Source organism: Ischnura elegans, chromosome 7, assembly GCF_921293095.1.
Source record: "Ischnura elegans chromosome 7, ioIscEleg1.1, whole genome shotgun sequence".
NCBI classification, from domain to species: Eukaryota; Metazoa; Arthropoda; class Insecta; order Odonata; family Coenagrionidae; genus Ischnura; species Ischnura elegans.
Window position 1 is genome coordinate 9,097,184 of NC_060252.1, and position 10,784 is coordinate 9,107,967.

General features: G+C 37.7%; 1 protein-coding gene across 4 annotated transcripts in view; it reads left to right on the top strand.

The window, feature by feature from the left end:
* LOC124161958 (AT-rich interactive domain-containing protein 2) overlaps window positions 1–10,784 on the top strand; it is a 151,121-nt gene that overhangs the window by 110,792 nt on the left and 29,545 nt on the right. For 2 of the 4 annotated variants that reach the window (XM_046538235.1, XM_046538236.1), the window contains exons 12-13: window positions 529–1,032; window positions 3,907–4,272. In XM_046538235.1, coding sequence (XP_046394191.1) covers window positions 529–1,032; window positions 3,907–4,272 — 870 coding nt within the window. The remainder of the gene's footprint in view (window positions 1–528; window positions 1,033–3,906; window positions 4,273–10,784) is intronic. The other 2 variants (XM_046538237.1, XM_046538238.1) reach the window with 2 other exon arrangements.

Genomic DNA, 10,784 nt, shown 5'->3' on the forward strand with positions numbered 1-10,784 from the left:
AACTTTTCCCTCTCAGCGAAATGGTTTGAAATGGTTCATTTTTAGAATTTCTTAAGCTTCCATTATAGCTGATTCGACTTTTTTGTCAACATTACTTTGATTTGGTTGCTGAATTACTGTATAATTAATTTTAAGTTTATTCATTTCAACAGAAGTTGACTAAAGTTTTTACGTTTGAATTTGCAAATTTTATGTTATCCATAAACACATGTCTTTGAAGATATACTTTAGAAAGCTGTGCAGTTTTGTTATGTAGTTTATTTTTTTATTTTTATACTTTCCAATTCATGCCTCATTCTCTCATAAGTAATCTTTTAGAGGAAGTAATTACTATAGCAGTTTTGTGCTTGGTTTATCTGTTAACCACTGTTTATGTCTATGCTGTCGTATCACTTATGATTTAGTTTCTCTTTGAATCATTTGAAACTCTTAAAATACCATTTATTTCTGTGCTTCATGTTCTGAGCTGAAAAATCCTCACCTCTCCTCTACCCTCTCCGAACCCTGGCGTTTCCTTGTTGGGTGCAGGTGTTGGCTCACCCACACCTTACTCAGGCTCTGCTTGGCAGCACAACAGGACCCAGAAACTCTCCCCCACCCCCAGCCCACCCACCCTCTGCCACCTCCCCTTCCATCTCTTCCTCAACGCAGGCGATCCCGCACCCGCCCACCTCCCCCTCCCCTTCTCCTCTCTCGCCTGCTCCTTCGAGCCCCACCCTCCCCTCTTCTTCTGTGGGTACCCCTACAGCCTCATCAAGCAGTGGGAGCTGCTCTTCGTCCTCATCACGCATCAAGAGTCTGCTGGCATCCAAGGTAAACACGGGGCCCCAAGACGGGTCCCCGTGCGTTGGGTCACTGCCTGACAGCCGGAAACCGCAGCCGCCACTGAGGAATCCAGCGCAGTGCATGAGTGGCATGACAGTGCCTTCCTCCCATGTTACCAACACCCCTATCCAATCCCATGCCCAAGGCCCAGTGGTGACTCCACCCACCATCTCCAACGATACACCGTTGTCCCCAGAGAGCAACCAGGTAACTGCTCTCATAGTATGCTCAAAGCAGGGTGCCATTTATGAATTGTACAAGGGAACCTACTGAGATGCATTGTCATTGGTGACTGGATTTTTTAATAGTTATGTATGGTGATGGGATCATTTCTGTGCTTTCATTATCGATGACATCATAATATCATTTTTTCACATTATTCATCAGTTTCACAGCAATAAAATTTGATGTACTCATGCCAAATACAATTCGGTATCATAACTGGTGCAGATGCCACTTTCCCTGGTCCTTCCTAGAGGGAACCTCAGTTAGTTAAGATGGAGAGGAAAAGTACAGGTACTCTTAGAATTATGGTGGTGGACACATTGGCCATGGGCAGTAGTTGCATGGTTTATTTGTGGTTTTGAATTTTCTTTTCTTTTTTTTCTTTTTGATTGAAGCATGACAAAGTATTTTGAAATTTTGATAGACTTTGATAGACACATTCATAGGACTGCTAAGTTGGCTGGACTCTAATTGGAGTGTGAAAGGTATGCTAACAATAATAATACTGTGCCCTTAACCCTTTTTGATTTCTAAATTCTATTACCTTTTGATAACGCGTGTGTTTTTCACTTACACATTACCTATGAATTGTATTGGAATGCTTTTACCATTGACATAACATGGTAGAATAAATGAGGCCAGTGAATTTTTCCATTGCGTTATTTAACTGATTTTTCATAGTAATCCAAGTTTTTATCGTCACATACATATTTTACCATTTAAACTAGAGGTGAGATATGATGGTATCAGAGGGACAATGAGACTACGTGAAGTTGAAGATGAGCAGACATTTGGGTGCTAGTGTGGTACTATTTTTCAGCAGACCAAAATGTATTAATTTTTCATAAATAGTTATTTTACACTCACAGAACTTAACAAATGAATTTAATGAAAGATAGCAATCACTGAGGTGAAATTATTCCTAGTTGGGATATTGGTGCATGGTCATGCCTATTAATTTTCTCTGGCCAATTCAAGTTATCTTTTATTGGGCCAAGAATGCCCTTCTACATCTCTCATTTTGTCAAAGATATCATTTCATGTCATAAACACAACCATATCTGTAGCTCTAGGGATACGTTAATGGAACCAGTTATTTGAAATTATAACTGTAGGTGATAAGTTCTTCAAAGTTGATTGTGTGTGTGTGTTAAATTTTCATTTTTTCATCACTCATGCATTTCACCTAGTCTCTTGTTGCCAATTACCCGGAAAGGTTTGGCTATAGCTCTGTACGGGGTAAGCTCAGCATAGGTGGGTCACTTTCTTCCATGGGGCATCTTGTACATACTTGAAAGACTTTTATTTTGATGTGATAAAAAACTTCACCCCAAATTATAATTTTGTGTTGCTATCGTTGAAGCGTATTGCAGAACATTCATTTAAATCCCACGTATAAAAACAGATTTTTTTCAGAAAATTTTCACTTTACCCTCATGTATCATTAATATTTTTCATGAAAAATCAAGGAAAGCTATATTTATACATCTATTCGTATGCTGTCTGAGAAAAATAATACTTTTTGTGCCATGTTGATGTGGTGGTGTTCCAATGTCTAAAATGCAAAACCAATCCATTTTAACTCATGTTGTAGACTTAAAATATTTTCTAATGTGCTGTGAAAATTCAATCTTATGAAGCAAGCAATGGTGTATTGAAAATGACCTGCCTAGGGTGAGACGTGTTTCAGGTTATTGTGTTGCTATTTTTTATTTTGTATATTAGTTACGTAGGTATAAAACTAGAATGGAGTTAGATTCATGGATTACATATTATGATTTCTGAGTTATTAATTTGTGCTATGTACACTTTTCCTTGCAGCTGTTGATTATGAATCTTTGAACATTAAATACTTCCCTTTTCATTACATTAACAGTAAAGCAAATCATTTTCTTTTTCCTTTATCATTTTATTCATATTTTCATATTATTTCATTATGATAAATTATATTAGCAAAAAATTTCATCATGGTGACATATTTAGGCTTTGAAGTTCTTCAGAAATACTATTTTAGGATATTTTTCTTAACCTTTGCTGCTGAAGTTAATAAACTATATGGACTTGTTGAGTATTTTAAAGTGAAGAAAACATTATCAGAAATCTATAATCTTCTGTCATATTTATAATGGCCAAATGTAGCAGTAAAATAGAGAATGAAAATTGAGAATTTTTCTCATGGAGGTCACAAAATAGTTTAATTATATTATTGATGGCCTAGAATCAAAGGATGTATAATGGCATCATCCTTTGGCTTAAAGTGGCTTGATTGCTTCCTAAGAATGAGTTTTCTCTTTGCTTTCTTTAGGTGGGTACTATTTGTGTCTATGTTTTGTTATGTGAAGGAATACTTTCTGTGTTTCAATATGTACCTATTTACTCAACAGGTTATGCTGTGTGTGAAAATTACTAACTAATGTAGCAATTCTTCTTTATTAACATTTTCTCTCATTCACTTGCTAATTATTCACTCATGTAGTTTCCATCGGATGGTTGCTACCTAGTATTAAAGTTGAATGAATGTTGATTGAAAGAAAGCCCAAGTACTTCATGCTGAAATAATAATATTGTACATCATGAATTCCAATTTCTAATTGATGATTTATAATCTCATGTTATTTGTAATTTTGAATTGCCATTTTGTATTTTTTTAAGTATTGTTCACGAAGCTCATCTGGAAATAAACATGTGCTATGAGCATTGAAAATGGCATGTTTTAAATTTCTTGTGATACATATTTTATTGTCTTCTTTCAGACCATTGTAAAATCTATATGAAATGACGGATTAATAGAATTGTTGAAGATTGTTTCATCATGTTTTTTATTCAATTTTAATAATTTATTTTGTGAAAATGCAGGTGGCACAGCGTCAACAGCAACAAAGGCTGCTGCAGCAACTTCAGCAGCAGCAGACAAATGCACCAACTACCACAACTGTTACAACCGCAACCACCACTATTGCAACTCAAAACTGCACACGGCCCACAACACCCTTTGCTCCTGCCATGACACCTAATGTGACTAGTACAGCATCCCCTGCTAATCCTGCCCAGCTCCCTCTGCAACAAAAAGTGCAGCAACATCTAAGTCCTGTCACTAATAAGGCAGGAACTGTGGTTGGAACTGTTTTAACTACTAGCGTGATTGGAGGAAAAATAAATGAACCCACTTCTCCACGCCCAAGGATATCTAGGATAAATGGTGCTCGTATCATGTCTATGGAGGTGAGTTACAATTTATTCTTATTATTATCACTAGGGATGGTTGGATCAGATATTTCAGATCCAAATATCTGCGGATATTGCCCTTCACCGGATACTTCTGATCGAAATTCGCTGAAGACATCGGATCTGGATCTGAAATTTTAAATTTTAAATGCTTAAGTGAATGCAGCTTTTTTAGTTTTTATATTTTAGTTTTTTTATGCTCTAAATGATAGCCGCTGTTTTCTAGTTACAAATACTTATATTCAACATTGTCCAAACAGGGCAATTTTCAAAGAAACAAGTGTATCATCAGCCTCCTTAACCAAGGAGAGACTGACCGGAAACGCCAACTGCATATATCACGTAGTTCGCACAGCTTCGCTTTGAAGGCAAACGTTATACAAAATACAGTAAACTCTCGATTATACGATGCAGGATATTACAAAATTTTCAATAATACGAAGTAAAATTGTGGTCCCGGTGAAAAGCCTATGGTAAATACATGGCGCTCTTCGATAATATGAAGTTTTCATAGTACGAAATGCTTTGAAATTACGAGCCTTGGGCTCGGTCCCCAGGAGCAAATGGCATTAGGTTATACGAACTACGGCAAAAAATTTGTCAACAAAAGTAGTTATTCCAGTGAAAACACGATAAAAATCAGTGCATCTGACTGTGGTGCATCAAAGTGTGAAATCTTAAATGATAGTGCAACTTTGGAGGGAAAGGGTTCACCTAAAAACTTACGGTAGGGATGATCAAGGAGAAGTAGGAGTTCAGTAAAAATATTGTGGCTGACACAATTTCTCTCTGTATGTGCATACTCAAAAACATCGCGTGGACAATACTTTGTAGTTTAACATGTGAGGAAGGTCGCTCGGGGTATTTCTTACACTCCCAATTAAACCCTATATAATTGAATCATACCAAGTAAATGCTGCAAGTCCATAAAATTGCTCAAATTTCAACGCTCTTGCCGTTAAAAACATGACCGCATGACACCACTTTTCAAATCAAGTTTGGAAACACGAGGAAGGAAGTGAATTAAGTCACTCAATGATAGAATAAATCTCTCAACGTCGCATTTCAGGGGGTACAAATTCACATTCCTACCCTATCTCATTAACTGACGTTTTGTCGGTCTACCTGCTTCATTCTCCGTTTCTGGAGGTGAGTGACTTTCTGGGCCTGAAGATGTTTTGATTGCTTCAGCTTTTGAATGACATGCAGGAGATTTAAAAAAGAATGAGACCAAATTTCTGACAATATTTTAGTTTTTTTTATGCTCTAAATGATAGCCGCTGTAGCCGATGTAGAGAGGGTACATTTCACAAATAATGTAATACCTACTTTACACACAAGCTGATATTAAGGGTGAAATGGCTCCTCTATTGACAACTGTAATGGGGATTCGAGGATTATGTGCATTAAATTTTCACAAAATTACCTAGCTATCTATTTATGAGGGAGGCGGTGTCTGGCTGTCTTTCGCCCTGGAAGCACTGAATCGTAAGATATAGGATTGAACTAAATTAATGCGAGAATTTGCAAAGGATAATGCGGAAATACTGTGGTTGTCAACGACTAGGTGGGGAGGTGTAGTAAGGATATCACAAATAATGTAATACCTACTTTACACACAAGCTGATATTAAGGGTGAAATGGCTCCTCTATTGACAACTGTAATGGGGATTTGAGGATTATGTGCATTAAATTTTCACAAAATTACCTAGCTATCTATTTATGAGGGAGGCGGTGTCTGGCTGTCTTTCGCCCTGGAAGCACTGAATCGTAAGATATAGGCTTGAACTAAATTAATGCGAGAATTTGCAAAGGGCTTCAGTCGGTTCCTAGCGATTGTCTAAGCAGCAAACAGTGGAGTTGAAACAGTGGACATACATGACAGCAGTGAAGACGGAGATGAAAGTGAGGAGGATTATCTTAAATATTGGGCTCTATTTACCACCAATTTATTTTGCTGGCCACTCGTAATGAAGAGGCACTTCCAACTCTAACCATGAACTCTCTTGTAGCACTCCTACCTGTTCCCCCATTCTGAGAGACCTTTCTTTCCAAAACCTTTGTTTACTCTCTCCCATGGCATTTTGCTTATCTTCCTGACACCCAACTTACGCATCCCAAATCCCCCTCTAGCATTTCGATACCTCCACTGCAAAAACGCTCAGCAGTCGCCCATCGATGCATATCTGCTCATCTAGTAGCCAAAAAATATGAATCCACTCAGCTGACAGTGCCCGGAGCATAAACGCTCCAAGCTTGGAGAATAGGAGATGAGGGGATATGTTCCGGACACTGCCAGCTGAGCGCATTCGTATTGTTGGGCTACAAGATGAGCAGATTTGATTCGGTGGGCGACTGCTGAGCGTTTTTGCAGTGGAGGTATCGATTTCTCTCCTTCCGTAGCATTTCCCGGTGATGACCTAGAGTGCATTGTAAAAAAAGGCCCCCAAACGTAGTCTCAGGCAAGGCTGAAGGCCGCACCACTCCTCCTCCCAACCGCTGCACCTCTCTTTATCCTGCCCCCACTTCCTCAACCAGGCAGCAACCATCGCACTCTTATTTACCCCACCCCCTTGGAATGCTCTCTGACTGTGGAAGTGCATGGTTCATCTCTACCGGCAGCGGGGGTAAGTTTCTAACTGGAGAGGGGCTGGAAAAGTATTTTCCATTGTCGGGGAAATGGAGAGGAAAACTTAGCTATCCGCATTCATTTTATTGGTATCGGCACGTGTTTTGTCATTTCTTGACGTATTTTTAGTTGTTCTTGCTCCCATGAGACTTGGTGGATTTAGCATCCCCTCCCACTCCCACAGGCAAAGATACAGCTGGGCTACCTGCCTTGCCAATTCCGTAATTGACCCTGATCATTTTAGCCAAGTTAGGAAGCACGAATCACATATTGGGCGATAGAGGGAGTTACAAATAGCGGTTAGGCGGGCTGCCGTCAAAATGTCGTAGGCGTTGGAAACAAATATCGATCTTATGCGTAGATAACCACAAAATTCTCAGATTAAATTCTTGTACAAAAATTTTCAAGATGCTACGTATTTGATTATGTTTTCTTAAATGGATGGGAATTTCTTTAGTGCTAAGATCGTTGATATTCAACTTAAAAGAATGGGAGTTTTGGGTTGTAAGGTTTTTTAACGATCTTTCACAGCATAAAATCAGTAAGAAAGAGCATTTTTTTCATAATTTCATCTTAAATAGCCACTGCAAACATTAAACAAGGCTAATAAAGACAGAAACAGGGCGGTGGGAACAAAGGTGAGTATTTTTTCGTGACTTATTAATAATGTTTGTAATTACAAAACTCGATATTACGAAGTGCCTATCTTCCGATCCCGCTGACTTCGTATAATTGAGAGTTTACTGTAGCAAAATCTGACATGTTCATCCTCTCATTTGTAGTCTCACTGCCTGAAAGACGGAGGGAGGGATCGCACTCCTACTCCTCCACCTCTCCTTTAAACGCTTCTGCTTCCCACCCCTTCCTCTCGAGATCGCTGAGCAGTGGTCTCGGTCTCGTTCTGTTCCCACACCTCGTCGCGCATGAAGTCTATGTTGCTTTAAATATTGTCAATTATTTTGCAGATTGAGCAGTTGCAATTTAATTCGATGATATATGTATTAATAAAAATGTATTTAATTGTGTGGAAGCATTTTAATTGAGATAAGGAGAGCTCATTGTATGCTTTGGCGTGAAACCATCACGAGGAGGTGCAAAAATCTTCCTCAACACAACTGAAGAAGCATTTGCGGCTGAAACACAGGTCTGCATGCGATGAGAAAGTGACAAAATTGTAGGAAACATGCGTGAGGAAAATTTGAATAGTGTCGAATAACTTGCAAGCTTATAAAAATGACTTTAATCAGTTAAAATATTAAAGTGTGTTTGAAAATCTAAATAGCATTCCTTTGATCGCATTTAACAAGAAGGCACTTAAATGATTACTTTGTTTTATAGCAGGCAATTAAAAATTTATTGGGATCTGAAAATATCCGAAGATGCGACAACTGAAATCAACTATCCGATTCGGATCTTGAAAAAAATCCTGTATCCGTCCATCCCTAACTGTAGCATTAAGGAAGTAAACTGATCTCTGTTTTAGATTTCTTGTAAGATTTGTTAAAAGAATTTAAATTTCTATCTGTTGCAAATTTATTTTAATAGAAAAATATATTTCCAAGTTCTTTATTTATGAAATATTTGTTTGTATTTTAAATCGAAACTTGAAGCACGTACGTTATGGAAGGGCTCCATATTAATAACAAAAACAAAGAAGGAAGAAACAAAGTGTCTTTCATTATTTATTTGTTTGTACAGTGGAACTTGGTTAGTACGTTCCTCCTTAGTACGTTTTCCTCCTTAGTACGACGATTTCTCTCGGTCCCGGTACCATCGGAACAAAATACAGGTAAAAGTATTTGGTTAGTACGTTTGAAAAAATTGCGCTTTCCTGGTTAGTACGCTCAATTGCTAGCCGTGACGCAACCCGCAATTCGTTCACCAGTATCTTCTTAAGGGTCGTAAAGCTCCGAATTCATGATTTAATTTATTATTACTAGCCATTAAAATTCTTGCATTCATTCCACATATCTTTCTTCGACCGTGATTTATCCAAATGCATTTTTCAATTGTTATGACGCGATGAATAATAAAATATGGCCATTTATCAGGAATGTCTGACTATGCAAAACTGTAGCCAATGAGAAGCCGCAATTTTCCCCACCCCGAGCTCCTTACCTTCTGTTGCCTCTGGAGTGCCCACTGCGCACAAATTTTACGAGTGGGCAATTGTTGCTATTGCACGAGTTATCATGATGAAGAAATGAGTCTTATCCAATTCCCTCTTTATCTAAAGCAGTACTGCACGACGTCAATGCTACGTGGTACGTGCGTATTTGACTACTGCTGTGGGAGCAGACGATGCTCTGGATCTCCACGCGAAGCTTAGCTTAAAAATACTTGATCTCGGCACGAAAGCAGACGACATCAAACAAATTTTAAAAGTAAATTTCAACTGTATAATATAAAATCTTGTAATTACCTCGTAATCTAATAATCTTGCGTGTTATTATTCGATATATCGATCGATATAAAAATCGATATGGCTTTATTCCAAAAGCGCGAATGTGTACGGCTGTTGCCGTAATTTAAGGTTAATATAATTTTGTCCAACTTTTATGATGTTTAAAAACAACCCGTTCACATACTCAGGGTTGTTTTTATATTCTCCGAGTATGCTGTGACAAAAAAGAAATGACTTATCTGTACTTGTCCTCTTTCTATAAATACATATAGGATAAATCACGGGAGAAAGACGCCGTTTTCATGTAATTGTCTTCGGGATATCTATGAAACATTGTGATTTTTTATTCACATGGTATTGTTTTTCAATGTAGTGCCCATTTTCTTTATTTTAAAGGTGAAAAGAGTTCAGGAAGGCGATCCTACGAGAACTACCGATAGTAATTGTAATTATGACGACTTTTCCACAGATTGCAATAACCCCGACAGCTATTTTTTACTTTCCTCGTTAGCACGTTTTCCTGGTTAGTATGTTCATTTCTTGTGGTCCCTTCAGAAACGTACTAAACAGGTTCCACTGTATATCTTAAAAAGTGCCAATAGTGGTCATTTTGACTGTTACATTAAGTTTTTATTTGTGTGTTTTTTCATCTTCCTTGCCTTGTTTCTTATTGTCATTTTGTTTATTTCTCTGCTGTTTCTTTACTCTGTTGCAAAACAGGTTTCCTTAGAATTGTCTCCTTGAAAACTGAACATGTATTAAACTAAACATCTAACTCCACAATTGTAACTTCTTCATATCATACTGTGGCATAGCCACAGTTGTTTCTGGGTTACAACCCCATCTTGAGCCTTTAAAAGAGTCAATTAATAAATTTTAACAAACAGTGGTTCAAAATTACAATTTTAGTCCTAGAAATCACGTGCTCAAAATCAAAATTCCCAAAATTTTCCAGGGGAGGACCCCCATTTGCCCTGGGGTGTTTCCCATTTGCCCCAGAAGGGACCCGCAGTCTCTTGTAAATCCCCCCAATTTCAAAATCCTTGCTACAACACTGATATCATACTGGCATTGTCTTGCATGTGTATTATCAGTTTAAATAAAACTTTCTCACACTTCGCATGTAACTTGATTTTTTAAAATAATTACGATAAATGTAAAGGTAGATCAAGACATATTTTGCACCCTCCCTTTGAGTTTTTTCTGTATTCACCACTGCAAGACACCCACTATAGGCATGCATATGACAGAGGCAGAACCAATAGGTACTTCTAGTCTCACATTTCACAAGAAATTATGGACATTATGCAATAATTATTTAAAAAATGATACATCTATGGAATTATATATTCAGAATAATTTTAATTTGAATAGAAGAATCATTTTCCTCTTTTAATATCATGTTGGCATTATTTTCTACCACTCATCTCTTTTATAATTTTGGTCTTATGAAACGGCCAAATAAGTGTAATAAAA